The sequence below is a fragment of the Odocoileus virginianus genome, chromosome 27 (genome assembly GCF_023699985.2).
Source record: "Odocoileus virginianus isolate 20LAN1187 ecotype Illinois chromosome 27, Ovbor_1.2, whole genome shotgun sequence".
Classification (NCBI taxonomy): domain Eukaryota; kingdom Metazoa; phylum Chordata; class Mammalia; order Artiodactyla; family Cervidae; genus Odocoileus; species Odocoileus virginianus.
Genome location: NC_069700.1, coordinates 41,670,515 through 41,690,432, shown reverse-complemented (window position 1 = coordinate 41,690,432; position 19,918 = coordinate 41,670,515). Strand labels below are relative to the sequence as shown.

The following is a 19,918-nucleotide window of genomic DNA, read 5'->3' as shown; positions in this document are numbered from 1 at the left end:
GGCCTCATTATCCCTCACACTAAACAATTTTCACAAAATGTGTTGGAAGAAATTTGCTAGTCTACCCTGAAGCATTCTCAAGAATTGATACCAAACTACATTTGTGAAGCTAAATAAAAAAAGTAAATTTTTTGATGTGGTCTTGATCACTGTATGTCACATTTGCTGACTTGTTCACTAATTCATAAAACTTGGTAATTGGCAGTAGGTTTCTGTTATGTGTGTAAAACTAACCAGATCATTGGTAACTTTAAAATAAAAACAAGTGTATAATTTTGTGGTTATTTTTATATTTAAAATGTAAATATTCATAATTATCTGTTTATTGAAAAGAGTGTTGCTATAGTATAGCTTGCAAGGGAAAAGACACTACTTCTAAAAATAAGTACTGTCTTCTAAATTTGATTATATTCAATTAAATGTTTTTAAATGAAATAACTAATAAAAAATAAGAATCTAAGAAATATATGAAAATTGACTAAACTTGTTAACAAGTAAAGAATGCTTACAAATTAATGAGGACTGGAAACTCAATATACAAATAGGCAAGGAAAAAGCAAAATATAATAGGCAATGAACTTGAAAAGATGTTTTCTCATTTTAATTAAATATTGTAAAATAAAATGACAATGACGTACTGTTATTCACCTATACAAAATCTTAAAATATACTCATATTTGGTGAGAATGAAAAACAAGCAGGCCTCCAGACATTGTTAATAGAAGTATAAAGTCATACATTTCTTTTTGAGAAGTATTTGGGAAAATACAAATGAAAGAAGAGCTAAATTTGCTTTCCCATTAACGAAATTAGCCTTCTTCAGGGCAGATAGAGATGCAGATATATTTACATATATTTTGTGAGTAAATATGCCTAAATAAATGTGCAAAACTCTGGTATAAAATGTTTCCAAGTAATTCTTCACTAGTCAAAAAGATCTAAGAAAAATCAGTGTTCATAAGAAGCAAATTTGTTCATAAGTTACCATCATTTAGTTACTGATTTCAGGCTGCTCACCACTCAAAAGCCGATAACTTGAAAGACAAATGTCAGGAGAAAAGAAAGTTGATTTAATTGTAAAAGCGGGCTGTCTGGGAAGAGGGTGGACTCATGTCCAGAGACCAGTTCCAAAGATTCTGCTCAGCCAGGACAGTTTTTAAGGGAAACAAGGGGGAAGAATCTTGGTGAATTATCCAGGCAGGAAGGTCCGTCTCCAAGGGTGCAGGCTGGGAGACTCTTTCAGATGTTATCTTGCTTGCTGTGATCAGAATTGCTTAGAGAACTGTTGTGGGTAGAGGTCTAGTCAGTTTTAACTGCTAAATTCATCATTCTTCTTTTCATCTAGGAAAAGAAACAGCAGGTTAGGCAAGGCATAGTGTGCATACAGGAGAGCATAAGTCAGGAGTTACTATCAATTGCTTAGTGATTTCATGCCTATAATTAGGTTTTTAAGGTTAGACAGGAACAGAAATGGGCAAAGAGTAAAGGGGCAAAAGAGTTGTCCCTTTCTTAAAATTGCAAATATGTACATGTTTTGCCTGTTCTATGAAAGCACATTTGTGATTAGGGTATGTTTGTATGTGTGCAATGTCACTCCATGGTAATAGTGGCCCACTCTCTAAAGTTAGATTCAAATGGGATTCTTTTTTTTTTTTTTTTAAGAAACCAAGACTGGAAATTTTAGCTTTACTTTAAGCTTCTTTTTTGCAATCTATATATATATTACTTATTTAAAAAAGTAAAAAAGTACTAAAATAATGAAATTTGCTGAGTTGTCATCTTCCTCTATGATGATCTTTTTCTTGGTATGCTAATGCTATTAATATTTAATGAGGAAAATGCATTTTAATTTTTGTTGTGTGAGTTCAAAGTTGAAATGGAAAAATAAAAACAGGTTAACTTTCTGTCTAAAATACCCATAAAGAATGACCTCTTTTTATGTGATCTCTATTTTGATATTTAAAAAATACAAACACAAAATTATATCAGTTATTAGTCAAGAGAGAAATAACATTAAGGACGTGCTTAAGTTGAAAAAATAAACCTTTGCAGCATTGCCCTTATTGCATGTGCTAACTGCTGCACATGACCTCAGACAATAAATGTAAAATCACCACCAGATGATCAGGCTTATTATTAGGAAGTGTAATTAGACCTAACTATACTCAAGACTTATTTTCCCTAATTTTTTATTCTCCAGGTACTCCTGTACATTTATTATACCACATAATCATGGGCTTGCTGATTTGTTGCCTTTTAATCAGTCTCTAGTGTTTCACTGATGTATATTTCTTTCCCCAATATCACTGTGGGGATTTTAAAAGTGCCTTCTCCATATTCCTTAATACAATTGACAATCAGGAAATGTTTCTTTAATGAAAACATGGCGAAGCGGAAGCTTTTCCATGTGCCCTATTAAGACATTTAATTAAACAGGATATACCTGTTAGGAAAGGTGAGATTCTGGTTGTCAATTTGGATAATAGTAAAAGAAAATAAAGCAACAGTTGTGTAGGCAAGATAAATCAGGGAATCTAGGTTCAGTAAGTTAAATGGGAAGTGAGGGATGGTCACAAAAAAATAATTGTGAATAAATATTTCTAGTCACAAAAGGGGAAAAATAATGCTAAAAATTCACATGGTTTACTTTTGATCACTAAATACAAATTTTTTCATGATCTATAATAAAATGTAAAAAATTATGAAATCCTCTTAACTAAAATGACAACTTAGATTCAACATTTTTAAGTTGTTCCTATAATATTTTCCTTATCATTATCCTTTGTTTCATAAAAGAATAGGGTAACATTGTCTAAATTATTTATATTTTAATCACTGTGATAGAGAATATACCAATGCATCTCAATCTTTGGTATCAAAGAGGATTTTAAGAGTACTGAAATTAAATTATAATGAAATCATACATATACCTAAAGCCTTATAAAATGTATTGGAAAAATGTTAGTACATAGGCAATACATGTGACTCTCAGATACTTGGAAAAACTGTTTAATTTTAAAATCTAACTTATTGAATCTTGCTAAAGGTGTTTGTCTACATAAATTGCTAATTCCATCCCCAGATTAAAATTTTAACAGATATGATATGCCTCAGGTAAAATATATTATGAAATGTTTCTAGGAACTCATAAACACTCATTGACAGACTATATAAATATTTCACCCAGTCACTTTTAGTTATTGGATAATTGAAACTGCATTGTTTCAGAAACTATCTATGCATAATTAAAATAAAAACAATGTTTTTCTGAAACTAATTTGTAAGTATCTTTCCCTTTCTCTATGAAAGTTGAGTATGATTCTTCTGAATTATAGGAAAATATTGATATCAAGTATGAGTCAAAATTGTTATCTTTGTGAGAAAAGGATTCATCTTTGGGCTCCGTATCTTATCTCAGACATTTATATAGGACATAGCATGTGTTAGCACTGTTATCAATACATAATTCATCCTAACTTGCTTAACCTTCCTGCGGCTCTGTGATATAGATCTTACTATAACCTCTACTGAGCAGGTGAGGGACTGAGGCAGAGAGGTGACTCAGGATCTCACAGCCGGGATGTGAGCATTTAAACAGTAATAGCTACACTACAGATTTTGTGTTCTTAACTACATAAAATGTTTCTTCTCTATAAACTCTGGCAATATGGTTAAATAAGGCAACTTTCCTAGGGAGTTAGCCCAGTTTTATATAACCCCAGGGTGAATTCCCAAATCGGGAGTTTTGCTAAATATGCTATGTGTTTGTGTAAGTTGCTTCAGTTGTGTCTGACTCTTTGTGGCCCTATGAACTGTAGAATGCCAGGCTCCTCTGCCCACTTGAGTGGGTTGCCATGCCCTACTTCAGGGGATGCTCCTGACCCAGGGATCAAATCTGCCTTTGTTACATCTCCTGCATTGGCAGGTGGGTTTTTCACCACTAGCGCCACCTGGGAAGACCATTATTATACATGAAAGGGAAAGTGGCTCAGTTGTGTCCGACTCTTTGTGACCCCATGGACTACACAGTCCATGGAATTCTCCAGGCCACAAAGCTGGAGTGGGTAGCCGTTCCCTTCTCCAGGGGATCTTCCTAACCCACAGATAGAACCCAGGTCTCCCTCATTACAGGCGGATTCTTTACCAGCTGAGCCACAAGGGAAGCATATCATACATATGACTTGCTTATTTATAAACCGTCACTTCCTAACTCAGAACTAAAATTCAGCAAAATTACTCTTGGGAAACCTACTTTGACTAACTAAATTTATCATTGTGGTGTAGTTTGTGGAAAATAGATCACAATAATAAACTTAGATGTATATGCACACATACACACAGATGTAAAATAAAAATCATTTGTACAATATCTCTACAAGATTTTTTTTTTTTTTTGCCAAAAGTAAGGAGTCATAATTATCTGACCAATGACAGTTTACTTTTATCTTGATGAGAACAGTATCTGACAAAGACATTCACTGCACTCAGATGCACTCAGAATTCTTCTCAACATAAAATTCTAGTCATTATCACCAAAGTATTGAAGGCGCGATTATGAGAGAAAACTATTCATCATCTCTGCAATGTAATCGCCAAAATAATAATTAATTACAATATTTTTAAAGTTCTGGTATCAACTGTGATACTCATTTCATAGAAATCACTTAATGTTTCTTTTCTTTTTATGTTTTTCAATATTTGAAATAACTTTTAGATCATTTACTCTAAAGCGGGAAGTGAGGGATGGTCACAAAAGTATTCATGATATTTGGATCATTCATGATATTTGGAGCATACATATATGTTACACTGTTTATAAACATTGTGAATGGCTGTGAATAATGGTTAATTTTTTTATTCAAAGTTTTTGCACTCAAAATTAGCTTGCCTGATAGCGAAAAATTCCACTTTCTTTTTGTTTGCAGTTGTCTACATGCTTTTTTGCTTTTTTATTTATTTCTAACTTTCCTTAATCAACTTGCTTAGGTTTATGTCTATGGCATAGAGTTGGTTTTTGCTTTGAAAGACAATCTGGAAATTATTCTATTAGGTGAGCCATTCTTATTTACATTATTGATATAATCAGTACATATGTAAATATTACTTTGACTTATTTTAAAATAACATATGCAGCTTATTTTTCATTATGATGTAGCTCTGATATTTAATAAGGTTCATACTTTTGTTCTAGAAATTACATTTATACTAGCATATAGTATATTTTGTCTATTTCTTTTAGGATTCCCTCATGTGAGCAAAGCAAAATAAACGTGTTACCTTTTTATCTTTTTACCTGATTTTATTTAGTGAAGTTATTTTACTTAATGTTTTTCTTATATGTACTTAAGATTCTGCTGGGAGTCATTGTGAGAGATCCCACCCATGATGAGGTAATAAGGAAAATACCTGACAGGCAAGGCCGTCCAGGATCCCATCCATGATGAGGTCATGAGGAAAACACCTGACATGCAAGGCCGTTCAGGATATAAGGGACCCTCCAGGTTGGCCCCGGCCTCTACCCCACCCTGCATCCTCCCCTCTCTTCTGCTGTTGTTCCTGTTTGCCCTGCTGCAGATTCTTGTGTTACCTGCTGACAGCTCTCCTGCTCCTCTTTCATTGAATGAAGACCAACTTAAAACCCTAATTAATAAATCTCCTGGATGCTGGTACCCTATGAAGGGGCCAGGGATGAAGCAAATGCTTCAATTCAAACCCTTTCGCTGGCATTCTGGCTTGTTTGATAAATGTGTGCTCTCATTGCAAAATATGCTCATGATTGTTCTAAACATCCTAAGCATAGTACGCTTAAAAAAGAAACAATTAAGCATAGGTCCCTCCACAAGGTGAGAAAGGCTCCACAAATAAAATAGTCACAAATGTGCCTAATAGAAAATAGTTTAGATAGAAATTGGCTGGTGACTTCTTGCAGGTAGTTAACTTTTAGACTAAGAGCCTGTTTTGTGCCATATCTGCTGTTTTTGCAATCCTTTGCATTTCTGTTCTCTAAAAATGTAATCCTATCTAGTTCCCCTGGAGATGACACCTAATAGAAAGAAAATAAATTAACCACAAAAAAGACAGGGTCGCTACTGAAGTTGCTTAAAGTTACACAAGGTGCAGGCCATAAATTGTCAACAGGCCTAAAAGCCAAAAGATACTATATATATAAATTAACCATTAAAAAGGCCCTAATAGGCACAGAGCCCTTTGGGGAGTGAAGAAGCCCTATTAGAGAACACAAAAAAATATTATTTTAAAAGTGGTTATTGTATCAACATTTGATTGATGTTAACGTGCTGAGGTTGTGCAGTAGAAACTATTGTTAATATAGTTGGGAATCTAGAAAAATAAGAGTTTAGCCTAGTGTAAAAACAATAGGATAATTGTTGATTTTGACCAGGACTAAACAGGAGTTGCCTCACCAGAGCTGCAGAGTCTTTGTGTGCTAAACTTTTTAGGTAAATTTAGCTGAGAACTTCTGCAAAAAGACTGACTTTTGTGTTAACAAGATTATATTTCTACTATGTTACAACCTGCTGTACCAGAGACTGCCACTTTTCTGTTTTCTGCTAAGCTCAAGGCCAGAAGATAATGTACAAAAAATCTATGGGAAAAGACTCTCATAAATAAAAAATATATAGAGAACATCTGGTTTCGTGAAGGACAAGCTGATATAATGTTAAACTAAGTCTGTATGCTTATCTGTCCCTTAGAAATGTACCAACTTAGGGTATAAAGGCGATGGTGAAAAATAAAGCAGCTGCCAGACTCTTGTGCACACTCCAGTCTGGTTTCTTTCTTTCTCTCTCTCTCTCATTCGCCGATGCCATTCATCCTGAGGGTTCCCCTGGATCCTGCTGGGGCTGGACCCCAACAAGATTCTACTATTTGATTTTTCAACTTTAAGTGATATATTTATCTTACATCTATTACCTAAGAGGTAATAACTTGAGATACTTTATTTTCTATCAGTTTCTCTACTTTCTTCTATTGAAACAAAATGTTTGTTCTTTCCTTCTTTGTAAAATTATATTCTATATATCTAGCAACACTTCATTCTTATCTATCCTTTGTTTAGTTTTCTTTTCAAATATAAATAATATTTCCAATGCTGAAAGCAAAGTATTTGACATATAAAATATATTCAGGATTTGTCAGCATTGCTGAGGTTTCCTAGTTGTCTTTGTTTAATGAAGTTTATCCTCTGGCACCCTCTGTTCAGAAAGAAGCACAGAGCTTGTTGTCAATCTTTGTATTTGGAGGCAGTATATATATATTTGGTCCTATCCTCATGCATCAGAATATGATGTCCAGGTTCCAGTGAGTGCAGAGCCAGAGAGCAAGTTAGGTAGGTGATCCTAGTATCCTGACCTCCCGGCTCAGTGATGCAGAAGGTCTGGCAGAGTAAGTGTTATCTGGAAAGGATAATAAGCCCTAGAGATTTCTGAAAAGCCTCAATAGGATAATTACAATGCAGATCTTTAGAATTCCATAGGTATTCTACACCGTCTATTTGAAAAACGGCTCCTGATGGAATTCAGAGATCTGGGATGAGAGTCTGGAGAAGAGATACATGGAGGGACTGTGGGACCATCTGCAAGGCCTTTAGGCGTTTGTGTCCCTCCAGAGGATGTCCACTGCTGAGACAGGATGACTGTCCTGTGAACATCAGCAAGATGTCCCCTACAATATGGTCTCAGAACAACAGGCCCATTTTTAGGGGAAAAAATGTAAGGGGGACACAAGATTACATGGTTCATTGTCTTAAACACACCAGAACGGTTAGCTAACTCCTAACAGCATGACAGGAGGATGCTGTCCATGTGCTGAATTAAAACTCAACATACATTGTGCACTGTATTCTAATAGAAAGTAAGGTTCAGGAACAAAGGACTGGTTACTCTGTCACCTGCAATAATGTTCCCATCTCCCTCAACGTAGGGTCTATAGTCCTAGTTACTAGTGCCTATAGGATAAACAGAGAATCAACCACTGAAATTGAAGTTGGGATTGCCACTTGACCATTATGGGTTACTCATACCTGCAGACCAAAAGAAAAGAATTTCTACATGGGGTAGGGATCATGAACTTAGGTCACCAGTAGGAAGCATCACTGATGTTACACTGTGGGGTCAGGAAAGAATGTGTAAAGAAGCCATAGGATTTCTTGGATATATCTGTGCCCTATTGGGCATAGTAGTGATGAGACATTTACAGGAACCACAACCCAACAATCTCAAGGCAACTAATGGCTCAAAATATTTGAAATCCTGGCTGAGTATGAGAAAAACAGAGTGAAAAGTGGAGAACTGAGATCTTGAATATCATTTGTTCCCCTGAAACATGTTGAAGCAGTGAGAATTGTAGCTTATTTATAAATTATCATAATACTTTAAGTCTCTGTAGAGATTGCAACCAGTTACCTCTCCAGAAGAAACTCTGAAAAACTCTGGGAAATTTCCATGAAATTACATGGGAAATTCTGAGCAGTTCAAATGGTGAGCATTATTGAACATCTCTTTAAGCATGTATTAGATTCTGTTGTTTTAACTTATTTTTTTCCCATTTCTGTGAAAATGAGCTCCTTGTGGACTCAGTAAGGCTGCATAGATACAGCCTGACCTAAATACATCTCCAGTCCTGTTTCTGCACTCTTCTGGTTCACAAGCTCCTGAGATTTACAGTTGACATAGTGATAGTGAACATCTTGGCGAATAGTTCAAAACTCATGCACATTCAGCCCGCCCCTTTGGGGCACTCAACTGACTGTTAAGTGAGCAGAGTTAATGAGAATAAATGCTTTCTCTTTTCCTCCTTCAACAGAAAATCATAATTCCTCAAAAATTCTCAAGGGATTGACCAAGCAGGCAATTAGCAGTGGCCAATTCAATAGCTTATCTGTGTATGGCTCTCTGTCCTTGCTGCTTTGTTTTGCTCTCACTCTTGCTTCTTAAATGACACTATTGTTGCTGTTCAGTATTAGGTCATGTCCATTTCTTTGCAATCCCATGGACTGATAGCCTGCCAGGCTCCTCTGCCCATGGGATACACCAGCCCAGAACACTGGAGTAGGTCACCATTGCCTTCTCCAGGGGATCTTCCCAAGTCAGGGATCAAACTAGTCTTCTGTGGTTCCCACACTGGAAGGTGGATTCTTTACCACTGAACCACCAGAGAAGCCCCAGCAAAACCTTCACTCCTGACCATTCTTTTTAGGTTCTGATTTCTGAGGAACAAAAGAACAGAATTATATGAACAAGAGATTAATTGGATCATCATTCTTATTAGTATAAGAAATGAAAACAACTACCAAAAGAGGAATGATTAAACATGATTTGATATGTCCTTATTATGGAATGTTATTTGACTATTAAAAAGACCAAGTTACTGAAAAGCTTTTGCACAACAAGGCAAACCATAAATAAGACCAAAGACAACACTCAGAATGGGATAAAATATTTGCAAATGAAGCAACTGACAAAGGAGTAATCTCCAAAATATATAAGCAACTCATACAGCTCTACATAAAAAAAAATAATGATAAAATGGACAGAAAAACCTAAATAGACATTTCAACAAAGAAAACATACCAATGGCTAATACATGAAAAGATGCTCAACATTGCTCATTATTATAGAAATTCAAATGGAAACTATAATAAGGTATCACCTCATACCACTCAGAACTCCATCATCAAAAATCTTCAAACAGTAAATGCTGGAGAGGATGTGGAGAAAAGATTTGCACTGTTGGTAGATACATAGATTGATATAACCACAATGGAGAACAGCATGGAAGTTCCATAAAAAACTAGGAATAAAACTAACATATGACCCAGCAACCTCACTATTGGGCATATACATGGAAAAAATCATAATTAAAAACAACACATGTACCCCAAAGTTCTCTGCAGCAGTATTTACAATAGCTAGAATATGGACACAACCTAGATGTCCATAAACAGAGGAATGGATTAAAAAGTTGTGCCTATATGCAATAGAATGTTACTTATTTATAAAAACAAATAAAATTGAATCATTTGTAGTGATGTGCATGAACCTCGAGCTGGTCACACAGAGTGAAATAAGTCAGAAAGAGAAAAACAAATACTGTATATTAGCACATATATATGGCATCTAGAAAAATGGTACCGATGAAGCTGTTTGCAGGCAGAAGTAGAGACAGAGACATAGACAGTGGACTTTTGGACATAACGGCAGATGGGAGAGGGTGGGATGAACTAACAGGCAGCACTGACATGTACACCACCTTGTGTAAAGTAGCTCGCTGGCTATAAGCTACGGTTCAGCACAGGCAGCCCAGCTGGGTGTTCTGTGAGCACCTCGGCGGGTGGGATGCAGGGAGGTGGAAAGGAGGCTCAGGAAGGAGGGAATGTATGTGTCCACATAACTGATACATAGTGATATACAGCAGAAACTAAGACAACAATGTAAATAAATTATACTCCAATTAAAAAAAAAAAGACTAAATTAAATCTACATACATCAGAAGGCATACATAAATCATGAGACTCTTATATAGTATAATTCCATTTTTTTTAACCAAACCAAACTGTATACATGAGATCGTGCAATGTTGTATAACAACAGAAATGCACGAAGTTTGACAATAGGTATTTAATTAGTTATCTCAGGAAATAAATGGTCCTTAAGTGTTTCTTTATTCAACTTTGATCTTATTTCTTTTGTGTAAAAGCAAAGTAACAATTTGGAATTTCAAAAAATAAAACAGAGAAAATGATTGGGCCATGATTAAAAGAGCTAAGCTTCTATCATGGAATTTTGCAGCACAATCATTTCAAGGAGTGGATAAGATCAAGACAGAAGCATGATCAGAACAATCTAAAGAGAACAACAAGAGGTGAGACGTAGAAAGTGTAGTGCATCTACTCTGCCAAGTTCTTTGCTACAAAGGACAGTTGGCACATGAGGCAGTTGGATGGGAAATGGGTTCACAGAAGGGAATTACTAGGTTATGAAAATACGAGCTTACTTTGTATTCTCCTAGGAAGAATCATAGTAAGGGAATGGGATCTAGTGCAGGAGGGGAGGCATTGGCCCTTGGGGGGAACACAGTCAGGAGGCCATTGAGAGGGCAGGGGTGCAGAGGCTTGGGTGATTAGCTCCCACTGCTTACATTGTTTTCTCAGTGAAATAGAAAGTGAGGTCACCAGTCATGAGTAGGACAGTGGGAAAAGAGATGGAATTTTGAAGAAAGACAAGGAATGTGGAATCCAGAGAGAGCACACTGAGTGGGGTGATAAGACTTGATGATTTAGCACGCGTCTTTAGAGTCACCGCTGGTTTATCTTTCCATTCATAGTCACTTGCATTGCTCTAGGGTGGATCTAGCATGTGTCTAGGCAAAGAGGTGGGTTTAGGCAAAGCAAACACAAGGGAGAATGAACCAAAATAGTGGCTTTTGCACTCAGAGTTCAGCAACCACATTTATACTGTCTTTTTATCACTAGTTTCCCATACTTCTGCTGCAATAAATTGCATGTAGCACAAGCGATGAGAGGTATGGCTCTTTGCCCAGAAATGCTGGGGAGTGTCTCATGGTCTTTTGTGAGTTTGGGCCAGAGATTAGTGATTTTGAGGCTAAAGTGCTCCCTGGAAGACCTCTGCCTAATGTAAGGATACCACCATGATTTTTCATCTTATGATGTGTTTCTTCGTTTTAATCTTTTGTCTTAAAACTTTAATCTTTGCTTCTATCTTTTGTCTTAAATCTTTTGTAACTCAGTGAGCTGAAAGAAGGCAGTGCATTTTGTTCCTCACTACCTGTGGCTTATATCAATTCATAAAAACTTTAATTAAAGCAGTACTTTGGAGATATCCCACGGCATTAGTAGAAATAAATGTGTATTCATACAAAGTCAAGTCATGTAAAATGTGCAGTGTTTCTTATAAATCACTTGACTCCAGAGAAAAATCACTTAACCAGTAATATAATGTTCTGGTGCAGTTGTTAGAATTTTGCATCCATCTTAAGTTTTGACAAAATATGTTACAAGTTAGTCATCAAATTATATTTACTTTTTGTCTGTTTATATGACATATTGGGTTGCATCATCAACTCATTGAATACAAATTTGAGCAAACTCTGGGAGACAGTGAAGGACAGGGAAGCCTGGTGTGTTGCAGTGCATGTAGTCACAGAGTCAGGCACACATGAGTGACTGAACATCAACAATAGCAGTGCATATCTAGATAAATTTTAATTAGCATATAACATTTTAAAAAATGCTTTCTGCTTTCTCACATTTCATTATGGAGCTTGAACCTTTATAATAAAGGAAATTTCCCTAATGATTAGTGAGGTTGAGTATCTTTTCATGTGCTTATTGGTCATTTGTATATATATATATACACACACACATATATATATGTTTTTGAGAAATGTCTAGTCAAGTCCTTTGTTCAGTTTTAATCACATTTTTTTTTTTTTTTTTGCTGTTGTTGAATTGCAGGAATTCTTTATATATCCTGGATATTAACCTCCAGGATAACAAAATTACATCCAGGATATTAACCTGGATAATAAAAATATGTTATTTTCTCACATTCTGTGGATTGCTTTTTCATTCTGCTCATAATATCCTTTAATGCACAAAAGTTTCTTTCAAAAAATGTATTTATGAAACTTCCTCTAAAGTGGAAAAATAATTTGAAAGTCAAGTTTAAATTTAACTTTAGTCCTGTTATTTGTTTGCACTATTGGGTTTGGAAAGTTATGTCATATTAGATGAGTTTAACCAGAAATCATACAAGTAAAGTCTGTGCTTCTGAAGACATCATCACTTAATTTTGACATTGAAATAAAAATACTTGCAATCTTAAATATATGCAATCTTAAATATAACATATGGATCATGTTTTTTGGTGTTTCTTTAAATAGAATTGTACTGAAAAAAGAATTGAAGAATACTGACTTGAACTTAGAAGATGAAGGGATCTGTGGATTTACATACCTGTGGTATTAACTTTGTGCCCTCCTTCAGGGTCTCAGATGGTAAAGAATCTGTCTGCAATGTGGGAGACCCAGGCTCTTTCTCTGGGTCAGGAAGATCGCCTGGAGAAGAAAATGGCAGCCCACTCCAATATTCTTGGTCTTGGAGGAGAAGGAGCTTGGCGGACTACAGTCCAAAGGGTCACAAAGAGTCAGACACGACTGAGTGACTAATACTTTCACAGTTTCAGCATCAGCACCGATAACAGCCAAAGTCCACTATCAAAATGTCAAATAACATTTATGAAACCTAACTGTTTTCTATCCTAGGATCTCATTGGTCCAGAGGAGACCCTTTATGAGCAGGCTTACATATTGCCAACACACACATCAAACCACTCCACAGATTGCATAAATTCTTTTTTCTTTTTTTTTTTTAACTACCTTTATATTCATTTATTTTTATTAGCTTGGGGCAATTGTACAAATTAGTTGTTTTTCTGAAAAAATTCAGTTTACATGTATCCACTCGTCCCCTTCAACCTCACCATCCACCAAACCTCTGGGTTTTTCCAAGACCCGCTCATGTTCTGGGATACAAAAACCCCTTCCCCTATGATCATTGTCTACGTGTACAATGGGATTGTTTTGGATGCTTTTGCCTCCATTTTCTCAGTTAAATCGTGTCTTCTAAAGCTTCCCGTCTTACTTGACTGGACACACTCAGCTACCGAAACACATAGCTAAGGTAAAAAAATATTACAAATAAAAAGATTGTTTATGTTAAGAATTCAATTAACCATAGTTTCCCCCATATAATTTTAACATCATGATAATTATTTTTCTATTAATACACAAAGTAAAATGCTTATATATCAAACCATTTTTATTATTCTATTGTTCACCACGTTATTTATACTAAAGCACTAAATACTTCCTAGTGTTCCCAGCACACCATATGGGAAGTGGACAATAACTAGTTTCAGAGTCGCAGGCCCTAAGACCTTATTTCAATTATGGCTTTTAGGTTGGTATTAACAGAAAAATGTATGTGTTTCGCTCTGAATGGATCAAAATCACATTTTAAGCAGTTTTGAATTCCTTTTATTTTCCCATCAATTCCCTAGATACCTCATAGTAAAATCCCTCACTCAAAAATGTATAAAAAGAATAGACTGAATAGCAGGGTTTTTTCAAAGTGTGAATGCATTTTCCCTTGAGGAGCTAGATGTAAGTAATTTAGGGAAGATGATTTTATCCAACCCTAAGATGTCCAATGTTGACCTTCTTGAATCCTAATAGGGAAAGCGTTAAAAACTCAACACATCAATTTTAAAGAAATGCGTGTTAGCACATTACTTAGACACATATAAGATTTTTCAATCTGTGTAGACACCTCAGGCTTTAGGCCTTTCCATTTAGGGTTCATTGGCCCTCCTACTGGTCATTGAATTAAAACCAGAGGATTTCAATGGGGGGTTCCTGTTCACTTTTTGCTCAGACTCTCCCTTTTTTATATTTTTAAGGCAAGCAGCTGAGTTCAACAGAAAGGCAGCTGAATACTAGTTCCCGAGGATCCTAAACAATGCAAGGAAGGATAAGAATAATTACTAAGACAATACATCCTAGAGAAACCCAGGTCATAATTCCAGAAATGAGACCTTTTCCTGATATGAAGGAACTTAACTGATTAAAGAAATCATGAGCTGTTTCAACCACAGTAAAGTCTAACTTAGCATCTTTTACATTAGCAATCTGTTGATGTAATCTTTCTAAATCTAGGCTAATACTAGAGCTATTCCAAACCCCAGAAATATGATTTTGAATCCGCTCCCAATTATAATCTGTTTCATTTACCTTTAAGGGTGTTACACAAATCCACTTGTAATCTGCATGACAGGATAAAGCCAACTTCGTTTTTAAAGCCTGCAATTCAGTTCCTATATGCATTACTGCCTCTTCCAAAGCATTTACTTTCATTTCTAGTTTTCTATCTATAGCTTCTTGAGTTGCTAGCGTTAAGGAAACATTTTTTGACAAATCATTAACATGAGCGGCTGTGTGAACCTGATGTGCAAGAGAAACAGAGGCTAATATAGCAGAAGATATAGCCATAATTAAGGCAGATATTCCTAAAACTAACAATCCTGCAAACCTTTTAATTCTCATTAACTCTTTAACATGTTGTAATACAGCTAAGCCATAATTATCATACCAATATGTTGTCAAATTAACAGGTACCATGAGATAGGGAGGTCGTTTTAAAATTATAAAAGCAGAAACATTAAACCTAGGGCTCAGACAGCTAGAAAGGAAGCAGGTATCACAATCAACAATGGTAGGTCCTCCAGTTTGATTAAGATATATCTGTAACTTATTTGAGTCATTAACAAAAAGGAAAACATATGGAGAAGGAAGGCAAGCCAAAACAACCTTTTCTAAGGTTGAATTAGGTCGTTTTAAAGTTACATTGGAAGTTGCAGCTACTGCTCTCCATAGCTCTGGCTGCCAAAAGGTCTTTGAATTTTGCTGATAAGCAACCATGGGGGGAACCAGGGCGTTGTGGTGCCATCTGCTAGCTGAAAGAGGCCAAGGTACAGTAGAGTTTTCCCAATTTACATACTCGTCTGTATAATTTTTTACTGTTTTTAGATCGTGTTTTGGATTTGGATTACTCCAATCTTGAATGGATATTGTATTTGAATTCCCCATTTTATAGGCTAACATAGAATCATAAATACACTCTCTCCACTGAGGGTATCCTATCTGATAATTTACTCCACCCCAGCTGTCATCTGAAGGTGGGTCTGATGAGCATCGTTCATAAGTGTCATCAAAGGGGAGAGAATGATTAAACCTTCCAAATTGTGTTTGGATCTCATCTGAGATTCCAGGCATTTGCCCCAATAAAACCCAAACAAATCTTTTTGATCCCTTTTTTCCTTTATTAAGTGGGGAATCAGTAATAATGGCCTTTTTTGATGTCTGGACACATCCCTCTTTAGTTGGAGTAATAAGGCCTCGAGTCCCTTCAAGGGGAAAATTAAAGCAAATTGGGATTCCTTCAACTAATCCGTGGAAAGAGAAATTTAGATTTATAGGATAACTTTTTAAAGAATGAGATGTCCAACTCCCTCCTAGCAACCGAGGTGCATTAGTTGTCACCCGAAGGGGTGACTCTGTCCAAGGGACAACCTGCAGAGTTGGAGGATCAGGGAAATAGGCCCAATAAATTCCGCTCTCTGATTGAGAGGAAAAGGGAGTAACCATACTTACCTGGCAACTCAGGATAGCAAGGATTGCAAGAAAGAGTTGTTCTGGGCTGGCACCAGGTCCGGCAACTGTCTGGGCTTGACGAGTGAGGTTCTTGATCTGTCCCCAAGTTGGGGTGGGAGAATCTAGAGTTTTTTTATTACTTACTTTATATTTAATTTTTTCTTTTTGTGGTGGTGGGGATTTTTCCCCTTCATTGTCGGCCTGCCTGCCCACAAGAAAAACAGCCTCCATAGTTCAGTAGCTCCCTGGGCTGCATGCCACCTCCTGGCCTAACCGGTTTTGTCAGTCTCTGTAATGTCTGACCCATTGTTGTCCCCTGATAGAGGGGGTCTAACAGGCGGGGGATCTGGATCATCTGCTGGACGAATAATTGTCTTTTTAGGCAATTTGGGTCTTATAGGCTTCTTCTCAGGTCTCAAGGGTGGAATCAAATATTGAGGGACTACTTTTCCCACCGGGGACCAGCCACCATCATCATGATGATATCTGGCTGCCTCTTCTTCCAACTCAGCCTGATCTCTAGGATCAAGAACATCATCATCTGAATCATCATCATACCTATGTACAGCCATAGAGGCCAACATTTGTCTTAATGAGCGATAATCAGAAGAACTAGGACTTATTTTGGGCCCTTCAAATGTGTTTTCTCTATTCTCGTCTGTCACCGGATCTTCTCCGTCTGAATCAGGGCTCTTGGTCTCTCGTCTAAACTTTTCAGCTTCATGCTCAGGGTCTAGGGCATCTCTAATAAGATTCCATAGAGAAAATGTGTCAGCAGGGACCCTATCTGGCCCAACATTATCATAATGCCTCCTAATGTCTCTGCCAACTCGTTCCCAAATTCTCAGATTAACAGTGCCCTCATCAGGGAACCAGGGACACTGCTCTTGAACAAAGGAGAAGAAAGTAGAAAGGCTACTCTTTTTCACATGAATCCCTCTATGAGAGAGCATCTGTTTTACAATATCAATGAAGAGGCGTCTATCTTTTGACTCACTGTTTCCCATTTTGTTTTCACAATTATTCTGCTTTTTTCTTTTTCTTTTTCCTGTTTCTTTTTCCTTTTTCTTTTTTCTTTTTCTTTTTTTTTCTTTTTTCTCTTTTTTTTTCTTTTTCTTTTTTTTTTATTCTCACTCACTCTTTCCACCCTACTTTACTCTTACGCAGGGTTTATTCTCACTCACTCTTTCCACCCTACCTTACTCTTACGCAGGGTTATTTTCACGATTCCTCACCCTTCTCACCCTACCTTAATCTTACGCAGGGGGGTCTGCAGTACCCTAGGTGAGATCCTAGCCGCCCCGACCTTGCCTTGGGAAACTTCTTGGGGGGAGGACTTACCCTTCGGGTCCCTGTTCCGGGCGCCAACTGCGGGGGTCCAGCCTCCGCTGGTCCAGGGAACCCTTGGGATGAGCGGCGTCGGCGAATGCGCACACACACACACACACACACACACACAGTTGCAGTGGAAAAACTTCTTCTTCTTTATTTTTTCTCTAACACCTTATATATCTTTTTTTTACTACCGGGGCCAAGGTACAAATTATTGTTTTCAGATCTTTCCAGATGACGTGCCCCTTAGATCAACAAAACAAGTCAGGGGATATTTTCCAAGACAGAATTTCCCAGGGTACAAAATCTTCCGTCCCTAGTGGCGCGTGACAAGGATTGTTTTGGACCTCTTAGCCCACTCTGTTTTCAGGTTTAAACGTTCTTCTTGCTTCACTGCTTCACTTGAATGGACAAACGTCAGCTACAAAGAAACACATAGCTACAGGGAAAAAAATATCTTAACAGTTTTACAGTATAATCAATCACTTAACCACTATAGTTTCTATTATAATTTTACCTACTATGAAAACTTAACTTTTATATTATACACATACTACAATATCTTGCTTACTATTTAATCTACAAGCCATAATTCATTCTATTTTCACACAGCCATCTATGATACCTAAAGCACTAACACTACTTCCTAGTGTACTCCCAGGCACACCATGGGCAGGGGAAATGGAGTAGCAGCAGCGTCGCAGCTGCCTTAACCCTTACTCTACAATATGAGAATTTTAGCATTGTGTGGTTATTAAACTTACAATTAAATCTAATGGTGTTTGCGTGTCCAGGGATGGGATTCATAATCACATTTATAAGCAGTTTTAACTTCTAATCTATTTCCATATTCCCTAATATACCTCCTATATATAAAATCCCACACATCTATAAATGGCCTAAATCTAAATACCTCCCGCATACCAGGTTATTCATATGGTTCCCATCTCCCTGGGGGCAGAGTAAGCCTAACTCTTCTGGGAAGCCCCCAGATGTTTACACCCTAGAGATGTCCCTGGGACCTTCCCCGAGGTCTACCAGGAACAGCGAAAAATCACCAAGAATTCCAAGAAAGAGTATTAGCACAGACAAGACACATATAGCAAGAATAGGGAGCGTCCCGGAGCCTGCTGGACTCGGATTCCCCTGGGTTCATGGCCTCCTTGGGTCCATGACCTTTACCCAGAGCCTTGTCATGGGCGGGGCGTTCGCTTGTCCTCTTCTTGGCTCCCGACACCTAACTGTTTTCTATCCTAGGATCTTTATATTTGATTCTCAGCCAGGAACACAGTTTTTCCATAGCCTTACATACTTGATTTCAACTCAACATTCAGAACTCATCTCCAACATGATCTCTTTTCTTTTTTTTCTTTTCTTTTCTTTTATTATTTTTTTCCATTTATTTTTATTAGTTGGAGGCTAATTACTTTACAACATTGCAGTGGTTTTTGTCATACATTGAAATGAATTAGCCATGGATTTACATGTATTCCCCATCCCTGTCCCCCCTCCCACCTCCCTCTCCACCCGATCCCTCTGGGTCTTTCCAGTGCACCAGGCCTCTTGGCTATCTGGCTGAACAAAAAAGCCCCACTTCCACCCTATGATTACCCCAATTAGATCTACTGCACTTACAATGGGCTAAAATTACCTGTGTTTACATGGGGATTGCTTTTTCTCCATATTCTCACTAGATGTGTGCTCCACAGAGGAGCTGGTCTGTCTTATTTATCTGGACCCTCAGTACCGAAATAGAGTAGGTAATTAATAAAATATTTACAGAATAAATGAGATGAAATGATGTTATGTTAAGAATTCTAATGAACTCATATCTTCCCCCAAATTTTTAAAGTCATGAGTATTTTTTTTTCATTAATTACACAAAGGTAAAATGATTATATACAAACCATTTTTTAGTTATTCTATAAGAGTCATTCGTCACTTTGTTTATTGATCATTATGGAAAATACATTGCCAACATCTTACCATTCATGGTGAATGGACATCTTATAACTAGTTTTTTCAGAGTCCAGGCAAGACTTTATTTCTTTACTTGCTTTTAGGCCTCTTGTATACAGAAAATGTAGCTTTCCCTCTGATACTGAGAAAAAACATTTTGTGATTTACTCAGCTTTTGAGAGTCCTTTTATTTTCCCTATCTTTAATTCCTCAGAAGCACTCAGTAAATCAGTCTCTACTTCAAAAACCCTGTATGAAACAGAAATGAGACATTTAATAGCATGGTAGTATTTTTCAAAGTTGATGAAGTGCTATTTTTAACATTGCTAGTAAAGCTTATGATTTAAGTAAATTAGGGATTAATTTGAATTTTATTTTT

General features: G+C 36.8%; 1 protein-coding gene across 1 annotated transcript; it reads right to left on the bottom strand.

Moving 5' to 3' along the window:
• Positions 1 to 14,550: 14,550 nt before the first annotated feature.
• On the bottom strand, positions 14,551 to 16,479 carry LOC139031504 (endogenous retrovirus group K member 25 Env polyprotein-like). Its single transcript, XM_070456916.1, has one exon. The coding sequence runs from the start codon at positions 16,477 to 16,479 to the stop codon at positions 14,551 to 14,553; it is 1,929 nt and encodes a 642-aa protein (XP_070313017.1).
• Positions 16,480 to 19,918: the final 3,439 nt, after the last annotated feature.